The sequence below is a fragment of the Oncorhynchus masou genome, chromosome 7 (genome assembly GCF_036934945.1).
Source record: "Oncorhynchus masou masou isolate Uvic2021 chromosome 7, UVic_Omas_1.1, whole genome shotgun sequence".
Lineage (NCBI taxonomy): Eukaryota > Metazoa > Chordata > Actinopteri > Salmoniformes > Salmonidae > Oncorhynchus > Oncorhynchus masou.
Window position 1 is genome coordinate 20,150,901 of NC_088218.1, and position 22,968 is coordinate 20,173,868.

The window sequence follows — 22,968 nt, forward strand, 5'->3', positions numbered from 1 at the left end:
TGCGCCACTCGGGACCCCAAAATGATGAGAAGGGATGAATAATTGCCTTGCTTGTGTGTATGTGTGTGTGTGTGTGTCTGCCTTTCTGTGTACGTACATGCGTACCTTCATTCATGTGTATGTGTGCATGCGTGTGTACCTGCGTGTGTGAAGGTATGGGGAAAATGCTGCATCATGGGAGACTGGAGGAGGGGGTTGCCCTGATAAAGCTGCTTATGAAGCTACACTGCATGACACTGATAACAGCTCAGTCAGATTTGACCAGCCTAAAAACAGACGGGGGGACGGATGAGATAAAGAGAGAGAGAGAGATCCACAAAGAATTTGAAAACGCTGGGGCTCCTCTCTTTTGTACTTTAACTATTTGCACATCGCTACAACACTGTATATAGACAAAATATGTCATTTGAAATGTCTTTATTCTTTTGGAACTTCTGTGAGTGTAATGTTTACTGTTAATTTTGATTGTTAATTTCACTTTTGTTTATTATCTATTTCACTTGCTTTGGCAATGAACATATCTTTCTCATGCCAATGAAGCCCCTTGAATTTAATTGAGAGAGAGAGAGAGAGAGAGAGAGAGAGAGAGAGAGAGAGAGAGAGAGAAAGCGGAGAGAATTATAGAAAGAGGAAGCCATGACCCTATGACCCTGAGATTCTCAAAAGACACCATCGAAATGTCCATTTACAATGGAAACACTAATAGAGTTGGGTTGGAAGGAAGCGCCAAATCTGAGCTCCTTCTGGCCAAACGTGCTGCACAGCAGCTAACCCATATATAGCAACATTGTGGTGCCTGACAGTCTTTCTCACGACTTCTGAGAAACTTGTGGTGCGAAAATGCAGAGAGAAAGATAATCAGACCATGATATTTATTTTGAGCGAGTAAGACACAAGTATGCCCCAATGTAATGCAACAAAATGTGAATAATAGTAAAATAGGCTAGACTATAGGATTAATCCTAATTTATGGATTATGGTTTTAGGTCGATGATTAATCTTTATGCCTTGTCCTCAATCGGCCAGCTTTAGTTGTGCTTTATTTCAACAAAGTGAAAGTTAGGCTATGCAGCTATTCATCACATAGGCCCAAACATATGTAGGCTATACAATTAATGTATGGTACAAACTTGAAAGATGCAGGTAAAGACCCGGGGAAGACACTTGTATGCACTGGTTTTGCTCATTGGAGCAACATGAGAGCGCAGTCTTAACGGCCACAGGAGCGCATTGGACGGATTAGAGGAGCGGCGGCGAGGGTCATCAGTTGCGAAACATGAGCTGAGCTGCATGCATAATAACACCGCACAGAGAATTGGATACATTTGCGCGCTGTCTGTCTCTCGCTTTATCTGAAGCAAAGGCATTCTGGCGATGACATCATAAAAATACGTGGACCAAGGGTTCACTGTCAGAGTATATTGATGGGACTTATGTCGTTCTTTATTGCGCTCAAACTAAACTTCTGAGAATTTTTTTTTTAACGCTGCTGCGTTTGTGCAGAGGGGAGATAGAGATGTCATCTGGACAAGGAATATTGAACGTCTTCTCCTGCTCCACTCCAGCCTCCAAAGCCATCTCCAAAAGGGAGTTGCGACAAACTCGGAGCCTGGACCCTGATATTATAAGGAAATGTGGCACAGAGACAGATGGAACCCGTGGGGACCGCTTGGGTTTACCGGGTTTGCGCGTTGAGGATGCAGGTGCGTTTTCATCCTCGCCAAGCTCCCCTGAGCACCAGGTTGCGTTGAAATCAGATCCCCGTTCCAGAAATCTCAGGGTGAAACAACCCCTTTCGTCTTTATCTGGTCCCTCCACACCCTTGGACATCTCCCCGACATCAAACTTTCCCTTTGACTATGACGTGACTGTGAGGGGCACAAAGCGGAATACGGCGTGGGATTTACCGTTTCTGGTGAGGAGCCCCAGCGTCACTCCAACTGGGAGCACGAACACATTATTCTCACCGCGGAGATGGCTTCAGAAGAAGCAACAACAGTCCAGTTCTCACGCCTATATCGTTTGGAAGTCGGAGGTAAATATGACGACGCGTGCACTCCACGCAATAAAAAAATAAGTCTTCATGGTATTTAAGAGGAATGATATAATGACAACCTACTTTTGTTTTTGAAGATGTACAGTGCCTTCAGAAAGTATTTACACCCCTTGACTTTTTCCCGCATTTAGTTGTTACAGACTGTATTTTATATATATTAAATTTAGATTTGGTGTCACTGACCTACACAAAATATCGCGAATTAGGCTTTTAGAAATGTTTACAAATGAATGAAAAATGAAAAGCTGAAATGTCTTGAGTCAATAAGTATTCAATACCTTTGTTATGGCAAGGTACACACACATACATACGCACACATTGTGATGTTGTTGTATAGTGGTATTATTAAACGTTTTGTGTTCTGGATATGTGGTGGTGTAGGGATGTTATATGATGTACTGTTTTATCTTTAGCTCATTCAGTACAAACATAGTTCACTGTTAGTTCATATTTTGTTTGATATGTAATGTGGGTGCGTGCATTGGTGTGTTTGGACCCCATGAAGAGCAGCAGCTAATGGGGATCCCTAATAAATACAAAATACAAATACAGAATAAAAATATTCCAAAACATGTATCCTGATTGCAATAAGGCGCTAAAATAAAACTGCAATGCAATGTGTATGTTTGGGGCAAAGAGTAACACAAATTTCGGCAAGGACGAGGGAGTTTTTTAGGATAAAAATAAACGGAATAGACACCAAACATATGTTTGTATGTTTGGCCTTATTGTCCTGATGAACAAAATGTATTTGTCTATTCCGTTTATTTTTATCCTAAAAACTCCCTCGTCCTTGAGTTGCTTACCAGGACGACTTTGAATGTTCCTAAGTGGCCTAGTTACAGTTATGACATAAATCGACTTTAAAAATCTCCGCAAGACTTAGGCAAAACATATGTTTGTATGTTTGGCCTTAATGTCTATTCCGTTTATTTTTATCCTAAAACTCCCCTCGTATTCCTAAATGGCTGTCTAGCAATGGTCAACAATCAGTGTATGTTTGGCCTTATTGTCCTGATGAACGGAAAATGTATCTCCCAGTGTCTATTCCGTTTATTTTTATCCTAAAAAACTCCCTCGTCCTTGAGTTGCTTACCAGGACGACTTTGAATGTTCCTAAGTGGCCTAGTTACAGTTATGACATAAATCGACTTTAAAAAATCTCCGCAAGACTTATAAATGGCTGTCTAGCAATGGTCAACAATCAATTTGAAGAATTAAAACAAATTATAAATGTGCAAATAGTATACAACCCAGGTGGGCAAAGCTCTTAGACTTACCCAGAAAAAAATCACAGCTGTAATCGCTACCAAAGGTGATTCTAACATGCATTGACTCAGGGTTGTGAATAATTATGTAAATTAGATATTTCTGTATTTCATTTTCAATGAATGTGCGAAAATGTCTAAAGACATGTTTTCACTTTGTCATCATGGTGTTATTGTGTGTAGTTGGGTAGAAAAAGAAGAAGATTGAATCCGTTTTGAATTGAGGCTGTACCACAACAAAATGTGTAACAATTTAAGGGGTTGGAAGACTTTCTGAATGCACTGTATAACGGTCCGGAGTTTTTATGTCTTTTAATAATTAGAGATTGTTCGTTTAATATTTTTTTTACAGTTAATAAAGGCGAGAGTACCTGCAATATTAGGCCTTACAAATGAAGCGTGCATGTAGCAGGGTCTGCAGAGTGTGTGTAGCAGTTAGACCCATAATGAAATCCTTACAAAAACATACTTGGGACTTATTTTTAGCAGCGGCTTCATTGGCCGCATATTTGGCAGCTGTCCACATGCTGTCCACATGCTCCAGTCTAGTTGAAAGGTATAATGATGTTTTTCCCCCATCTCTTGTGGACTCCCTTGCTATCCGGGATCCTTGGGACGCTCATACCTGAAGTTTAAATTTATAATGGTTAAGGTAAGGCCTAAAGTTAGGGTTAGGTAAGGGAGAACGATTTAGGGAGGACGGCTCATTATAATGGCTGGAAAGGGGTTAATGGAATGGCATCAAATACATGGAAACCATGTGTTTGATGTATTTGATACCATTCCACCGTTTCCGCTCCAGCCATTACAATGAGCCCACCCTCCCCAATTAAGGTTCCACCAAACTCCTGCGGTTACGGTTAAGGTTAGAGTAAATCAGGGCTCTCCAACCCTCTTCCTGGAGAGCTACCATCCTGTAGGTTTTCACTCCAACCCTAATATATCGCACCTGATTCTAATAATTAGCTGGTTGATAAGCTGAATCAGTTACAACTGGTTTTGGAGCGAAAACCTACAGGACAATAGCTCTCCAGGAACAGGGTTGGAGAGCTCTAGGGTAAATGTAGGGGTTAAGGTTAGGGTTACTTTTGGGACGTCCCAAGGATCCCACTTAGAGTTAATAACCCTGGAATGAAGCTCATGTAGCGATGCTTTGGCAGCACGTGACGACGAGTTTTAATGGCACTGAGTTGGTTCTCAAGAGTATGAACTGAACTGTCACGGGGTCAAAGACAGACACATGAAAAAAATTAGCTATCTCACGATTTGTGGACCCCTCCCCATTATGTTGTTGTTCCCCAAACAGGGCAATGAATGTGACATAGACCTATGATTCAGGAAACTCATTCAATGTGAATGGTGGGAATTTCCAACAAGCCTGAATGTGATTGAATCTAATGTAATTGTATGAAATATATATTTAAATCCATTAAACAGAGGCCACAGAAATGATTCCTTCTTGCGCTGACAGTTAAACTATGGTGACTTCGATGCTCTAGGATGCAGGAGTAGAGGTAGTATCTTACCTGTGACTGGTATTATCCCTTCGAGCTAAACGACACAAGTAAGTGGACACCTGCCCGTCGAACACCTTATTCCAAATCATGGGCGTTAATATGGAGTTGGTCACCGCTTTGCTGCTATAACAGCCTTCACTCTTCTGGGAACGGCTTTCCACTAGATGTTGGAACATTGCTGCGGGTACCTGCTTCCATTCAGCCATAAGAGCATTAGTGAGGTCGGGAACTGATTTTGGGCGATTAGGCCTGGCTCGCATTTGGCGTTCCAATTAATCCCAAAGGTGTTTGATGGGGTTGAGGTCAGGGCTCTTTGCAGGCCATTCAAGTTCTTCCACACCGATCTAGACAAATCATTTCTGTATGGATTTTGCTTTGTGCATGGGGGAATTTCCATGCTGGAAAAGGAAAGGTCCTTCCCCAAACTGGAAGGTCCTTTCATTGTATACTGTAGCGTTAATATTTCCCTTCACTGGAACTAAGGGACCAAACCCAAACCACGAAAAACAGCCCCAGACCATTATTCTTCCTCCAACAAACTTTACAGTTGGCACAATGCAATCGGGCAGGTATCTTTCTCCTGGCATCCGCCAGGTTTGTCCGTCGGACTTCCAGATGGTGACGCGTGATTCACCACTCCAGAGAATGCGTTTCCGCTGCTCCTGAGTCCAATGGTGGCGATCAGCACTTTGTGGTCCCGTTCTGCTTGTGTAACATACCACTTTGTGGCTGAGCCGTAGTTTCTCCGAGACATTTCCACTTCACATTAACAGCAACTTACAATTGACCGGGGCAGCTCTAGCAGGGCAGAAATTTGTCGGAAAGGTGGCATCTTATGACGGTGCCAAGTTGTTTAAAATACTCACTCCCAAAACCAGCATTTCAGGTTTACTGGGTTTGTCAGGTATATGGCAACGGAAAGGACAGGTAGTTCATCATTACCAGACGTTCTAAACTAGTTGACATCAACAGCATATGATGTAACATATAAAGTATTGTGGGTCTCTGATTCAGTTAGTGTGTGGAAAGGTTTGTTTGATTTGCTATCTAGTATCTCTAGAAGACTCCTTTGAAGTCTACAATCAATCGTCTACCTGGGTGTAATTGGGTGTTGCCTCCTTGGGTGTGTAATTTCTCATCCCAAATTCAACCAATCAATCAATAAATCAATCAAATGAAAATAAAACCCTTTTTACATCAGCAGATGTCACAAAGTGCTTATACCAAATCCCAGCCTAAAACCACAAGGGCACCTATTGAGATTATTGGGAACATTAATTGCAAACTGCAAGTGGCAAAGGTGGTTTGGGATTTATGGTTTTTGGATCACTCCCAAGTCCTATCATATTATACACTAACAAGGTCGTAACTCTGTTTCTGGATATCCTACCACTGCATACATTATGTATCATTGAGATAAAGCAGGGTTGCTTCTTCATCTCCACATTATTCAGATACGGTAGTGGTATCCCACTAGTCTATTCCTACAGACACTGGCAAGCACAACTGGTGGATTCATGTTGTCGTGTTTTCTGTTTTTTTCCAACATGTTGTTGTCATATCATATTTAGTTTTGTAGCTTGCTTATCTTGTCATAAATTGCCATTTGACAGTCTATCTTTGGATTCTCTTCGTGGGTGTTGATTAGTGGGTGTTGATTCTGCATAGATTCTGTGTCAGAGAGGCCTAATGATATCACAAGACACCGAATGAAACATTTCGACCAACCCCTCAGCTAAGAGATTCAGAGTAAAGTAATTCTTATCTTCCGATGTGATCCACGAATAGGAAGTGAAACCAGTGTGTTGACGTTTGTGAGGAACTAGGTTTACATTCAGTAACTATTTTTGGACATTACTTTTATTAATGGTTTAAGAGTGACCGAGTGGAAAGAAGAAAAAGAGGGAAGAGAAGGAGAAAAGCAGTAGCAAGGGTGTCTTAGTTTATCTTACTGAGTCCATCGACTAAAGACGCCCGCTTGGGGCTTCAGTCAGGCTATAACAAGAAAAGTCCATTACTGGACATACTGCATGTTTACTCTTTATGTTCCGCTGTCGCTAAGTAGCCCTGAGACTCATCCAGACCTATATTACTTAATTTAATGCACATTCTGTAGAATATAGCATAAGAATAGTTTATTTCCAATATGCTTTATCCACCTATTTTTCACATTTGTGTTTTTCATCAGAAAATATTGCTAATGGGTGCCTTCACCTGTGTGTGTAATATATTACTGTTCTCAAATGTTCAATTCATAGATTTTAGATGTGTATAGGAAATTGTTTTATTTTTGGCAAAACGCTATATATCCATTGTTTAGCTGGAATGGAATGTTGGTATCCTGTATATTTGACTGTGATATGCAGTCGTCTAACCTCGCTATTTTAAAATGAATGCACTTTACATCTGGATAAGAGCATCTGCTAAATTACCAAAATGTCAAGTTTAAATGTTTTAAATAGAACATCTCATATTACTGTATTTAATGAGACATATACAACAAAAATGTATATTTTAAACATGGATGTCAATTTATTTTGTTTTATGTGTTACATTTGACTGTGTAAAACATAGCAACACTACTTATTTATCTGAGAGTGATGAGGAAATGTAGCATTTTGAAAAAAATATGATTATTTCTCCCTCTGAAATGAAACCAAATACTGTATATGTCTGTCAATGAACAACCCCATGCCATGAAAAAAACCACACCAATCTCTTTTATAATTTCTTAAAACAATATCAATCAAATTCAATCAAATGTATTTATAAAACCTTTCTTACATCAGCTGATGTCACAAAGTGCTGTACAGAAACCCAGCCTAAAACCCAGAACAGCAAGCAATGCAGGTGTAGAGGCACGGTGGCTAGAAAAAACTCCCTAGAAAGGCCAGAACCTAGGAAGAAACCTATAGAGGAACCAGGCTATGAGGGGTGGCCAGTCCTCTTGTGGCTGTGCCAGGTGGAGATTACAACAGAACATGGCCAAGATGTTCAAATGGTCATAGATGACCAGCAGGGTCAAATAATAATAATAATCACAGTGGTTGTAGAGGGTGCAACAGGTCAGCACCCCAGGAGTAAATGTCAGTTGGCTTTTCATTGCCGATCATTCAGAGTATCTATACCGCTTCTGCTGCCTCTAGAGAGTTGAAAACAGCAGGTCTGGGACAAGGTAGCACATCCGGTGAACAGGTCAGGGTTCCATAGCCGCAGGCGGAACAGTTGAAACTGCAGCAGCAGCACGACCAGGTGGACTGGGGACAGCAAGGAGTCATCAGGTCAGGTAGTCTTGAGACATGGTCCTAGGGCTCAGGTCCTCATAGAGAGAGAGAGAGAGAGAGAATACTTAAATTCACACAGGACACCAGATAAGACAGGAGAAATTCTCAAATCAAATCAAATTGTATTGGTCACATACACATGTTTAGCAGATGTTAATGCAAGTGTAGCGAAATGCTTGTGCTTCTAGTTCCGACTATGCAGCAATATCTAACCAGTAATCTAACAATTTCACAACAACTACCTTATACACACAAGTGTAAAAGAATGAATAAGAATATGTACATATGGATGAGCGATGGCTGAAAGGCATAGGCAAGATGCAGTAGATGGTATAGAGTACAGTATATACATATGAGATGAGTAATGTAGGGTATGTAAACATTATATAAAGTGGCATTGTTTAAAGTGACTAGTGATACATTTCCATTTTTTAATTGTTACAGTAGCTAGAGATTTGAGTCTGTATGTTGTCAGCAGCCACTCAATGTAACAGACTGACCCTAGCCCCCGACACATAAACTATTGCAGCATAAATACTGGAGGCTGACACAGGAGGGGTCGGGAGACACTGTGACCCCGTCCGACGATACCCCAGTACAGGGCCAAACAGGCAGGATATAACCCCACCCAATTTGCCAAAGCACAGCCCCCACACTACTAGAGGATATCTTCAACCACCAACTTACCATCCTGAGACAATGCCGAGTATAGCACACTGAGATCTCCGCCAACCCGGACAGGAAGATCACGTCAGTGACTCAACCCACTCAAGTGGTGCACCCCTCCTAGGGACGGCATGGAAGGGCACCAATAAGCCAGTGACTCAGCCCCTGCAATAGGTTTTGAGGCAGAGAAACCCAGTGCCTGTAAAACCTTATTTACCAACATCTCAGAAAAATTGCCATGTAGCATTTTGGTATGAAACTCTTCACATAGTTCTGGTTGGATTTCACTGATATGTCCTGATATGTCCACATTATACTCATTTATGTATTAATTTAGTTACTAGACGTTATCTCAAAGAGGTATTCACAAACTGGCACCACGTCGTTACCCCTTCCCTCCTTACTTGTGATTTATACTGGCAACCTATTGGTCCATTTAGCTGCAGTTCCTAAATGGTTTCTTCCCACTGCTATAAGGGCACAGTAGGATAACAGAGTTTTCTGATATACAGGATGCAGTTGTCCGTATTCAATATTGTTCTGATGACAGCTCTGCCTCGAGGGCAGAAACAAATGTGAATGGTTTATTTAAGCGAGAAATGTGACAGGTTAAGTTTAGACATGTAATCCCAATTGTTTAAGGTTAGGGGTAGGGGTGCGGTTAAGTTTGTGCAATCACTGTTAGTGTAAGATTGAATAAGGAAAACTCCTCTGAGCTACAGGTTGGTTGATGCTCAGTGCTGCTATGGACAGTTTCCACTGTATAATGCACGTGTTCTAGTCTAGCTGGCATAGACAGAGACAGACACCCAGTGGTACATTCTTCAGTCAAGTTACCGAGAGAAGATCTCCAGTCAAAACAATCGAGACCATGTGTTCAAAGACCATTGATAACTGCCCGTACCTGTTCAAGGACTGCAGACTGCAGGCCTAACTTCCCGTACCTGTTCAACGACTGCAGGCCTTACTGGATGCATGTGTTCAAAGAAGGTTAGGTAGATATACTGTACTGGACGTGTGCTGAGTGTGTCTCCTCAGTATCGTCATCGCGAGGTCTGTCTTCAGGCTATAGTGCTGTTTAGGCGAATCCAGTTGATTGATAACACCTTGTGAGGGATCACACTGGGATATTTTAGGAAAGGATTTTGATTTCAATGCCATCTTGCCTAAAAGTTACCCCACCTTACACTCTGCACGTGCGCACACGCACGCACACACAGGCACGCATGCACACACACACACACGCACACACAGTTTTTAAAGATGCGTCGGGAGGGTGACGACCTTGACAGAGGAATGTTTCTCAGAGTGTGTGTAGTAGCGTCTGGATTGGTTCAACCTGCCATCCCCTTTGCCCACTTCGCTTTTTCACACAGTGCTGAATCGCAGCTCTGTTTTTAGCTCAGAGAAGAAGTCTCAGTGAATGTCATCTGACAATTCTTCTTCCCTGGCCGGACTTCAATCAAATGATGAAGCTGCCCGGAGAAAGAAGACAGTGCGTCTGCATGGCACACCAGCAGAAATAGCTGGTTCGCATTTTTTTCCCCGATCACATAATTCTCCTTGGGGAAATAACGGTGGATTTGTGTCTGCGGGTCTGCTGCCGCTAGAGTTCTAATCTAATTTCACGCAGAATGTAATTTGTTGCGATAGTTGTTATTATCGAACAACACCATGCTATCTAGGTCAGATTGTTGTTGTTTTTAGAGTTGTTGCTTGCGTTTCATATCACTATGATTTATCAGTCAATTACAGATGCTATCTGACTGAGAAAGTGGACGTAAGACAAAAGAAAATCCTAGAAGCAAAAATAGCGTGTTATTGGATTTGTGTATGAAGGGGACTGTTTGTTAGTTTATCAGGAGGCACATTGACACACCATTCCTACAACTTCTAGCCTGGTCCCAGATCTCTGTGCTCTTCGGACTCTTCTCCTATGACAAGACAGCACAAAGAGATCTGGGGCCAGGCTATGCAACTACTGCTAGCCCACCATCACCACTAGGCTATTGACTTTTGGCCTCTGCATTATCTCAAGATGGCTCCCTCAGGAGATACACAGAGTGAAGTGCTCCTGCTGTCTTTGTGAGAGAAACAGTGGAATGTTTATGGAGTAGAAAATCACATCACACATCTCATACTAGGATGATGTTTTACAGCTTGGAGAAATGAAAATGGCCATCTTCTGATCTCCCTGTCAGGAGAGGAAAACATTCCAAATTGTGGGTTTGTTCAAACACAGGACTTGGATGCCACAAAGGACACGGGAGTTGGATGCCATGACAAATATGATCAGGCTGAGGGTGATCATTTTGTTAGTTTGTCATTTTGAATGCTGGATTTTTGTACAATTTTCAGTGCTTTAAAACGTTTTGGTTGCCACGTTTCACAACTGTAGTGGGAAATGTATACTGTTAATTAGCAGTCATTTCACCAAACAAATGGAATTTTAGGGCATGGTTTTGGTTTATTATTTATCTATATGGAAAGTGTTCTCTCCTTTGAGAAAAAGGGGCATATATTGAAATAGAATCACATGCAAAGTAAACATTCATTTCGTTGCCAAATCTCAGTGTCTGTTGCCAATTAAGTCTCTCCTAAAAGGACACACACATTAATATGGTCAGTCATGGGAAAAGCATGTATATGATTTAAGCCATTTCAAACCCTCACAATCCTCCGATATGACTGTTTGTACTGGGTATTGGGTTTATGAATCCAATGTATTCATTAATTTTGTTGAATATAAACTGTGGCAATCTGATATACAAAGGATACATTTTCACATGGAGAAATTCACAAGTGATAGACCTGGGGCCTCATTTATAAACGTTGCGTAGGCACAAAAGAAGGCGTATGCCACTTTCTAAGCAAACTTTGGGACTTATAAAAAAACAAACTTGATGAGAGAATGTGCGGTCCTCCACGGACACTTTGACCCATACGTGTGCACATAAACTGGAGAAACTAGAAACTGAAACTCCGGTGGCAGAAGGATGAAACTCGAGAAACGCTTTGAAATTGATGCCATTGTGTAAAGTAAATCGAAATATTACATCTCATGTATTATATATGAAGAGTTCCCTGGAGTGCACGCAACCCCCACAAAAAAACATGATATAGGATAATAAATACAAACGGCGAAAAAATAGCCCCTCAAATATGTTATACAGTTTAATCGGGAATCATATTTCATTGGATCTGTAACTATTAAACAATATTAGCATGTTATGACATTTATTCTAATAAAAAATAAGGTGAACAGTAGGGCAACTTACGTTTAAACTGATGCCGTTTTCGATGCCTTTGTCGGGCAGATAAGAGTACACATTTTCACATATTTTATACATGTTTGTTGCGCAGAACTGTCAATGTGATTTTGGCCCAGTCATTGTCAGTTACAACCAGGGTAATTGGGTAGCTTTGACAATCAAATGGGTGGGTATAAAAAAAGGCATGCAATTACAATGCGTAATGACGCACAGTGGCTGCTGTTGGAAGATGTGGCGAATGGAAGAATTCGGAGAGAGCCAATTTTCAGAGACCTGCCAGATTTACTGGCCAATAATGAGGCGTGGCTTATGAGCCGGTTCCGATTACCAAGAGCTGTTCTCTTGGAGTTCTGTGTTGTAGTGGGCCCAGCATGACAGAGAAGCACCCGCAGAAACCAAGCCGTGCCTGTCCCACTTCAAATCCTTGGCAACCTCGGTTAATAGCGTCGTTGGTGTCTCTTTGCGTTTGCAGGACTGCATCCGGACGGCCGCCGGAGGGTTGTGACGCACGAGGGGCAGTGGAGACGCCGGGGCAGGGTGCACTCAGCTCCTGCTCAGCTGCAGCACCACCGACACCGCAGGAACACGCAGCGACTAAAAACAATAGAACATGTCACAATTGTTTGTGTAAATAAATGTTTATACACAACTTGAATGAATTTGGTTTACTCTTCTCAAACGAGGGAATACTAATTACATACCTGGGTCATCCGGTGCGTCTTGTATGTCGGTGTCCCCCTCCACCTCCGTCACTACTCCACTCAGGAGGGATTCCCCTATAATACCGGCAAGTCAAGGGGTTGAGCTCCGGTATCCCCTTTTCCTCCCCGGTGGCACAAACACTTTGTCTGTGTAAGGCCACGCGCCTCTTGGCCTCCACTTTTGTCGGACCACTGCTTTTGTTATTTCTGAGGGGGTCCGACCTTCTGAGCCAGCAGCATTCCGCCACATGCTGCCACTCTAACGCCTTTTTGGCATTTGTAATGCTCACACTCTGTCCACCAAACACTATATTTTTTAATTGCTTAAACCTCCCCTACAATATATATATTTTTTTAGCCTTTCTGTGAGGATGTGCGGTCATTGTTGTCATGCAGTCAATATGGATGAATATTAATTAGGGACCTTTCACTGACTATCTATAGGCAACTATGGGTGTTAATTAAAGGGTGGGACAAGACGTTTGTTCACGTGCGCCAAATTTCGAATTGATTGTGATTTATAAAGTGAAACCGGTGTGGAACGTGTGTGGGCACTGTGTTATAAATACGCCACCTTTTTGACGTGAATCCTCCTCACAGTTTTATAAATGAGGCCGCTGGGCTTTCAACCCGTGTGAAATAGAATAGTGGCTGTGGAAGAGGCCCTCCGTTCCCATCAAGCCAATATTACTGTTTGCAATGTTTGTGGCTGTTCAATAGAACACCTTATAGACTACCTACACACTTACTTGCTCAAGATCACAAAGCTTGGAGAGTTAGACTCAGGTATTTTGCTCTACTGTTATTACCATCTTACATGTCACCTGAAGACAAGTTTAGAGATGCTGCTGTTTCTCTGTGCCTCTGTTCATCTGCAAAAGAGGGCTGTACGGGCTGGCCCTTCTGTCAGCAGGACCTGTAGACTATCAGGCCAAGGAAGTCGAGCCGTTTTCATGTCCTGTCTCTACTAGAGAATGAGCCCGAAGGAAGGAAGTGTTTTAGAGGCAAGGTCTACTTCTGTTGGTCAGGAGAGTTTAATAAGAAATATTCTATTTGACACTCAAGTGGTGTGTCCAGCTATAGTAAGTTTCCATTTCACTATAGTCTACTGGTGGTTGGGATTCACATATTGTTTCAAATGACTTTTTATATGTGAATTTATTTGCAATGTGAATTATATCTCTTTTGGAGAGAGAAGCCCGAAAACAAGTGTCATTAACAAATTATTACAACTATAAGTCTTCATTTACCTTGTGCTTTAATTTCCATATAGGATTTGTCTGTGTTAGAACTCTCAACATTGGTACAGTTCTACTCAAATGAGATAAGATCGGCATAAGCAGAAATGATTTGTGCTTGTTTTTCGAGAACATGAAGTTTGGCATCTAGTTTCCTTTCGCATGCCGTTCCTACTGAGACTCAGTATCACTATGAGGGAGAAGAAAGAAATCACTTTTAAGACAGGATTACCACTCCCACATCCAAGAATTCCATATTTTGTGCTTATCCTAATACAGTCATTCCTAAAAAGAAGAAAGAAAAGTGTTCTTGGGTGCAGTAGGTCATGTTTTACGTGTCCGAATCATTCAGTTTTTTCTGTACACTTTCATAGTAGATGAGGGAATGAAGCTCGTCCATTACTGCTTCCTGGACCCATGGCTGGTTTCCAGCAACACTCGTCCTTGGTTGCTTCCTAGCTTCCGCCTCACTCGTCCACGGCAGCCATTCGAGCTTCATCCTCTCTCGTCCATGGCTTCTAACTAGCTTCAGCCTTAGAGAAGAGTTGTTTGGAATTCCAGTCCATTGATGCATGGGATCCTGTCGAAAAAGGGTGACTGCCCACAATTCCCAATCCTCTGGCTTCACACTCAGCTAAATTCCAGCTATTTCTGCTTTATTTTTTCACCCTGCTTTCCCAGGCCTGTTGTTACCTAGAATAACCAAGGCAGTGGTGTCAGAAACACACAGTAGTCTGAATGGCATATGGATGCTATAGAATGCTATAGAACTACTAGGTCCCCTTCATTCAGTTATGTTTATAGGAGCCTTGTTTCACTGTTAGAAATAATAATATGGATCGTTTTGAATCTGATTCCACGCTTCAAGACTGCTTCGAACACGTGGATTGGGATATGTTCCGCAATGCGTCCAACAACAACATTGACAAATACGCTAATTCTGTGAGCGAGTTCATTAGAAAGTGCATCTGCGATGTTATACCCATGGCAATGATTAAAACATTCCCAAACCAGAAACCGTGGATTGATGGCAGCATTCGTGTGAAGCTGAAAGCCAAACCACTGCTTTTAACCAGGGCAAGGTGACCGGAAACATGACCGAATACAAACAGTGTAGCTATTCCTTCCGCAAGGCAATCAAACAAGCTAAGCGTCAGTATAGAGACAAAGTGGAGTTGCAATTCAACGGCTCAGACGCAAGAGGTATGTGGCAGGGTCTACAGTCAATCACGGATTACAAAAGGAAAACCAGCCCCTTCGCGGACCAGGATGTCTTGCTCCCAGGCAGACTAATTTGAGGACAATACAGTGCCACTGACACGGCCCGCGACCAACACCTGCAGACTCTCCTTCACTACAACCATGTGAGTAAAACATTTAAACGTGTTAACCCTCGCAAGGCTGCAGGCCCAGATGGCATCCCCAGCCGCGTCCTCAGAGCATGCACAGACCAGCTGGCTGGTGTGTTTACGGACCTATTCAATCAATCCCTATCTCAGTCTGCTGTTCCCACATGCTTCAAGAGGGCCACCATTGTTCCTGTTCCCAAGAATGCTAAGGTAACTGAGCTAAACGACTACCACCCCATAGCACTCACTTCCGTCATCATGAAGTGCTCTGAGAGACTCGTCAAGGACCATATTGCCTCCACCCTACCTGACACCCTAGACCCACTCCAATTTGTTTACCACCCCAATAGGTCCACAGATGATGCAATCGCAACCACACTGCTCACCGCATACTGCCCTAACCAATCTGGACAATAGGAATACCTATGTATTCATCGACTACAGCTCAGCATTTAACACCATAGTACCCTCCAAACTCGTCATCAAGCTCGAGACCCTGGGTCTCGACCCCGCCCTGTGCAACTTGATACTGGACTTCCCGACGGGCCGCCCACCACCTGGGGTAGGTAACAACATCTCCACCCGCTGATCCTCAACACGGGGGCCCCACAAGGGTGCGTTCTGAGCCCTCTCCTGTACTCCCTGTTCACCCACGACTGCGAGGCCATGTACGCCTCCAACTCAATCATCAAGTTTGCGGACGACACTACAGTGGTAGGCTTGATTACCAACAACGCCGAGACGGCCTCTAGGCAGGAGGTGAGGACCCTCGGAGTGTGGTGTCAGGAAAATAACCTCACACTCAACGTCAACAAAACAAAGGAGATGATTGTGGACTTCAGGAAACATCCCCATCGGCGGGACAGTAGTGGAGAGGGTAGTAAGTTTTAAGTTCCTTGGCGTACACATCACGGACAAACTGAATTGGTCCACCCACACAGACAGTGTTGTGAAGACGCAGCAGCGCCTCTTCAACCTCAGGAGGCTGAAGAAATTTGGCTTGTCACCAAAAGCACACACAAACTTCTACAGATGCACAATCGAGAGCATCCTGTCGGGCTGTATCACCGCCTGGTACGGCAACTGCTCCGCCCACAACCGTAAGGCTCTCCAGAGGGTAGTGAGGTCTGCACAACACATCACTGGGGGCAAACTACCTGCCCTCCAGGACACCGACACCACCCGATGTCACAGGAAGGCCATAAAGATCATCAAGGGCAACCACCCGAGCCACTGCCTGTTCACCCCTCTATCATCCAGAAGGCGAGGTCAGTACAGGTGCATCAAAGCAGGGACCGAGAGACAGAAGCTGTTTTCAGTCTCAAGGCCATCAGACTGTTAAACAGCCACCACTAACATTGAGTGGCTGCTGCCAACATACTGACTCAACTCCAACCACTTTAATAATGGAAATGGATGGAAATTGATGTAAAAAATGTATCACTAGCAACTTTAAACAATGCCACTTAATATAATGTTTACATATGTAACGGATGTGAAATGGCTAGCTAGTTAGCGGTGGTGTGCGCTAATAGCATTTCAATCGGTGTCGTCACTTGCTCTGAGACCTTGAAGTAGTGGTTCCCCTTGCTCTGCAAGGGCCGCGGCTTTTGTGGAGCGATGGGTAACGATGCTTCGAGGGTGACTGTTGATATGTGCAGAGTGTCCCTGGTTCACGCCCAGGTCGGGGCGAGGGGACGGACGTAAAGTCTATACTCTTACACATACCTTACCTTACTCATCTCATATGTATATACTTTACTCTATATCATCTACTGCATCTTGACATCTTTATGTAATACATGTATCACAAGCCACTTTAAACTATGCCACTTTTATGTTTACATACCCTACATTACTCATCTCATATGTAGATACTGTACTCGATATCATCTACTGCGTCTTGCCTATGCCGTTCTGTACCATCACTCATTCATATATCTTTAAGTACATATTCTTTATCCCTTTACACTTGTGTTTATAAGGTAGTAGTTGTGGAATTGTTAGGTTAGATTAATCATTTGTTATTACTGCATTGTCGGAACTAGAAGCACAAGCATTTCGCTACACTCGCATTAACATCTGCTAACCATGTGTATGTTACAAATAAAATTTGATTTGATTTACCATTTGATTGATGTAGACGGGAGGATACAGCGGCTTCAGTTTAATCCTGTATCGATATAGGATCATGTTGACACTCAATCAAGTCCACAGAATGAGCTTGCTGAATAAGTGACGGTTATGCCGAGCAACATTGTCACGTCGCCGATTCCATATTCCGATGTTTGAGTTGGGCATCAATTCATAGCTAAACAAACTCCACAGGCAGCCTGTGATATGGTTCAGTGCGTTCTTATCCAAGTGAACATAGAATCCAATGTTCTGTCCTAGACAGCTCTCTGATTGACTCGGGTCAAAAGAGGGGTAAGTCAGCGTGGGGAGGCATGAGGCCCAAGTGAGGAACCCTGTCTAAACTCATCAGCCTGATATTATATGCTCATCTGCATGCTACCTCTGCCATGTTGAAACTGATGATATTAATTCACTGTCACTTTCATGCTACTACTTCTACTTTTACCACTAGCAAATTATACTGTTACCACTACTTTTACTGATGTTGTCATTGGATACACATGTATCTGTAATAACAACAGGCAGGCCCGTCATGCAACCGAGCAGACAGACCTCTCTACCTCAATCCTGGAGTCTCTCTCTCTCTCTCTCTTCTCCGCTCCCTCTCTCCGTTCTGTCTGTTCAGTGCTGTGACCTGACCTCTGGTTTCCGTGCAGCCAACTGGGCTGAGTCCTCCTCCTCCTCTGTATCGTAGCATTCTTCACCGCACTTAATCACATGGACGAAGCTCACAAACAATTCTTAGTTGTGGGTCGAGAAATATCCGAGTCCGCCTTACTCATCAACCATGTGGCAGTTTTATTAAATCAAATAGTCTTGCTAACTGACAAGCTCTATCCAGTTAAATGCACCCCACTGCTACCAGTACATTCCAAAACAAGCTAACTGCAACCCCTGTATAACAACATATAGCTAGACCCCAGCAATCATTGTACCCATATGTCCTACCTGAACAGATCACAGAGCCTGACTAACTTGTCGTTCTTGTAGGCCTATCCAGCCAAAGCAATGATGGGAGATACAAAAGCTCACAGAGTTTCTATCAGACAGGCAGAGCCCAGCAGCTGAAGAATCTCCACATTTAAACACAGGGATGTTGCAGAGCTAGTGAACTAACAAGACATTACTCAGCGAGGCTAAAGTGTAGCTAACTCTATCGCTCCTGAGAGAGAGCGAGGACCTTATCAGTGTGTTCCCCCTTCACTCCCCTTGGCCGGCAGAGTTCTGAGGAGACAGGTTTATCTGCTGTTGTACAGACTTGGTCTTAGAAATAATTTAGCAATAACACACGGGGTGGGGGTGGGGGTGGGGGTGTGGTAGATGGCCAATATATCACGGCTAAGTACTGTATTCTTATGCACGAATGCCTGGATACAGCCAATAAAAATACACGTTTTGTCATACCCGTGGTATATGGTCTGTTATACCATGGCTGTCAGCCATTCAGCATTCAGGGCTCGAACTACCCAGTTTATAATTTATAATTTAATGTCATGGTCATTAGAGACCATGACAAAGTATTGTAGTAGCTATTGTAGCTATCGTAGCCAAATCGTTATGTGATTGCTACTCAAACATCCAACAGTAGTGGTGTCCAAGCAAGATGGCGTCCGATGTGAAACAGAAATGTGCAAAAGGGTTTGGGATTCTAAAAACAAGAGGCACGTATTTGCTTGGGTTTTCTAATTCAAGTGTAAATATGGCGCCTCAGATGTAGGCCAAACAGACTCTCTAACCAGAAGACCTTTCACCCTGAACTCTGTCAGACAGCAAGGAAGCATAACAAAACATGAGGCAAGAGGAAAATAGCTTTCGACTGTTTTGTTGCTCTCCGGACGACCTACGTTTGAGAAACAGGGCGACGTGTTTAGTGTGTGTGTGCCAACTACACAGTACATGTCCATGCGAACGTGGTAGTGGGTGCAGTTGGTATCCAGTAGGTGTTTCTTTGTGGAGTCGTGTGTGTATGTGTGTCTGCCTAATGTCACAGGCCAGTACACACTGGAGGCTTTGTGAGTAGGACAGGAAAAGAACACCTCGTTATAGAGTGTGTGTATGCCCTGTCACACAAAAATGCATTCGAGGAGATTATCCATCGACAATAATTGATTAACCCGATTCCAGACAGTCTCTTCTGGAGTGCTCCTCTGTGACAATGTGTCTGAAAAGGAGTGTCTTTTCTCTCATTTGGCAATGCAACCCTTCAACTCCACCTAGTGGTATTCATTTCAATGTGGCTGATTTAGTAGTTTGACTGGACCGCATCCAGAGTGCAAGAAACAAAATGGAATGTTGAGAAATAGGAGGTTGCCGTGTTAACCAGACAGGGGGTGCTATTGACTCTCCCCTCCCCTGTTACAGCCTCACTCAAAGCTTGCTGAACTGAGTGCTGAGTCGACAGCTGCAATGACATTTGGTACAATCCAGCAAAACACAGTCAGTGTGAATGAGCTGAGCTCCCGGGTGGCCTGTGGTTACCTTGGTACCCAGCTGCCTGCCCTCCCCTCCTCTGGCTAACCTGCCATGAATATCTCTCCCTGTTCTAACTTGGTGGTGGTAATGACTCATTGGATCATAATCCCTATAAATGATCATGCTGTTACTCTTCAACAAGAGTATTATGTTGTGTGAACTATGGTAATATGGTGGCCAGAAAATAAAGTACTAACGAGTTACTCAGAATGTTTAGACATCATATCCAGGCATGGATCCCTTACCCTACTGCTGGGTCCCTTCCCAGAAGCCTGGTGCTGTGACGTGTGTATGTGTGTGTGTATGTGTGTGTGTGTGTAAATGTGGTGTGTATCCTGGCCTCTAGATGTGAGAGCAGTGTAGGGTAGTGATGGGGGAAAAGATCGCAACAGTTACATATCGGGATATTATTTTTTGATGATATATTGTATCTTTTTGACAGTATTGCAATATTATTTTTGCACTAGTTGGCTGTAGCTGCACCAAAACATCAGTATTTTTCCCTCATAGCTTGTTCTCCATTTTATTTTTAAATAGGGATTCAATTCATTTTCAGCGCTTCTATTTCCATGACTGATAAAAAACTATCTTGTCCCTTTGAAACAGACATATGGTGAGCAATATGCTTGGAATATCGAATCGCAATAAAACAGTTTTGAATCGCGATACATATATAATCGTGAGAATCACAATGCATATCTTATCGGCACCTAAGTATCATGATAATATCATATCGTGAGGTCCCTGGTAATTCCCAGCCCTAGCATAGGGTTGAGTTCACCAGGGTTAGGGTCGAGTTCATCAGGGTTTGGTTCGAGTTCATCAGGGTTAGGGCTGAATTCACCAGGGTTAGGGTCGAGTTCACCAGGGTTAGGGCCGAGTTCACCAGAGTTAGGGCCGAGTTCACCAGAGTTAGGGCCGAGTTCACCAGAGTTAGGGCCGAGTTCACCAGAGTTAGGGCCGAGTTCACCAGAGTTAGGGCCGAGTTCACCAGAGTTAGGGCCGAGTTCACCAGAGTTAGGGCCGAGTTCACCAGAGTTAGGGCCGAGTTCACCAGAGTTAGGGCCGAGTTCACCAGAGTTAGGGCCGAGTTCACCAGAGTTAGGGCCGAGTTCACCAGAGTTAGGGCCGAGTTCACCAGAGTTAGGGCCGAGTTCACCAGAGTTAGGGCCAGAGTTAGGGCCGAGTTCACCAGAGTTAGGGCCGAGTTCACCAGAGTTAGGGCCGAGTTTACCAGGGTTAGGGTCACATTCACCAGGGTTAGGGTCGAGTTCACCAGGGTTAGGGTCGAGTTCACCAGGGGTGAATAGATGGTAACGTGGGAGGACTGTATGAGAGTGACTATTATTATTGCACAAATGAGGGGTGGGGGAGTCAGTTGAAACAGGACGAGCAGGGTAGCTGAGGTAACAAACCGACAACCTTCAGTATGTTGTTCTACTAACACCGATGGAGGGCTATATTCTTATGTCAACATAGAAAAAGAAGCGATATGGTACACTCGTTATGGTACGGTCTGCAACCCTGTATGTATTCTAATATGGGTGCTTGAAATATTTAGTTGCTTTACTTAGGATAATGTATGGATATGTCACCTTGCTGTATTGCATTGTATTCTAACACCCTTTGTCCACCTTTTCCCTTCTCCTCCTCCTCTCAAACCTCCTCTCAAAAATCTCTCCTTATCTTCCTTTCATCTCTCTATCGGCCATCCCTCTCTTTATTCTGATGGCATGTCCTCCTTAAGTCACAGGGTGTGCCACAAATGGCACCCTATTCCCTATATTGTGCACTACTTTTGACAAGAGCCGTATGGCCCCTTAATGCACTGTATAGGGAATAGGCTGCCATTTGGGACATTACCACAGTATCCATGTTAGTAGCTAATTAAATAGACGGCAGAAAGAAGCTGTCCTTTTGTTATCTTGGTTACAGAGGTAAACATAGCGCCTGTGTCTATTCCTCTTTTCCCTCCCTCCCTCCCTCCCTCCCTCCCTCCCTCCCTCCCTCCCTCCCTCCCTCCCTCCCTCCCTCCCTCCCTCCCTCCCTCCCTCCCTCCCTCCCTCCCTCCCTCCCTTGCAGTCACACTGTTTTGGAAGGGAGCAAAGACCCTCGTCATACCAGAGCAGGGTCTGAAGAGCACTGACGCACTTCAGTGTTCTGTGTGTGTGTGTCTGTTTTAGCAGTTGGATACACTTGATGATGTGCTCATGTCCTGGCCAAGTGCTTAATAAACCTTTAAATGCCCTTGTTATGATTTAGAAAAGACTAGAGCCATAGATTGCTCTAGAGTCTAAAATGTCATCATTCTACCCAAAGCCCAGTGCACTGTGGGAATGTGTGCAGAATAAACACACTGAAAGAGTCCCCTTAGTGGCCACTTTACTGTGCCTAGTCTGACTGGCTTTGTCCATGCTGCTGCTCCTGTCTCTCTCTGCTTCCACATCCCTTTGTCACGTTGTATCACCACACCCACACCCCACTGGCTCCACTCAGATGAGAACAGTCTGCTGCTGGAATGGAGACATCACAGGAATAAGCATTTTTCTTTCGGGCCCTTTCGGGAAACTCGAGCTGCCGTGGCAATGGAGGAGTATTAGGGAGAGAGGCAGACTGCTTCTGGGGTAGAGAGAGGAGAGGGAGGGAGGGGCAGGGAAGGAGTAGGGAGAGGAGGGTGTTACTACAGGGAAAGGAGGCTGAGTTCTCGTTATTCAAAAATCAGAGTCATTTGAATCAAGACCACCATGGGGTCATTTACATTAAGAAGCCCAAATGATGGGCGAATTTCAGTTTAGAATAGCCTAATTGTCTCCTGATAATTTGAATGAAGGAAATACATTCGGGAGGCTTGTTGAAACAAAGAGGGAAGTTCTTGTGGTCAATCTAAAAAAAAAAGAGGAGCCAACACTTTAACTAGGAGTCTAGATCATTATATTAAGACATTAGTCTGAGCTTTAATACGATCGTAAAAAGGGACGTCTCCTACTAATTTGCAGCAGAAGGCTGAAT

At 43.5% G+C, this 22,968-nt stretch overlaps 1 protein-coding gene across 2 annotated transcripts in view; it reads left to right on the forward strand.

Annotated features, from left to right (window-relative positions):
• Nucleotides 1-1,289: 1,289 nt before the first annotated feature.
• LOC135543486 (rho GTPase-activating protein 6-like) overlaps nt 1,290-22,968 on the forward strand; it is a 90,401-nt gene continuing 68,722 nt past the window's right edge. Inside the window, exon 1 of one of the 2 annotated variants that reach the window (XM_064970787.1) lies at nt 1,290-2,035. In XM_064970787.1, the coding sequence (XP_064826859.1) occupies nt 1,517-2,035 (519 nt within the window). In that variant the 5' untranslated portion in view covers nt 1,290-1,516. The remainder of the gene's footprint in view (nt 2,036-22,968) is intronic. The other variant, XM_064970785.1, reaches the window with a different exon arrangement.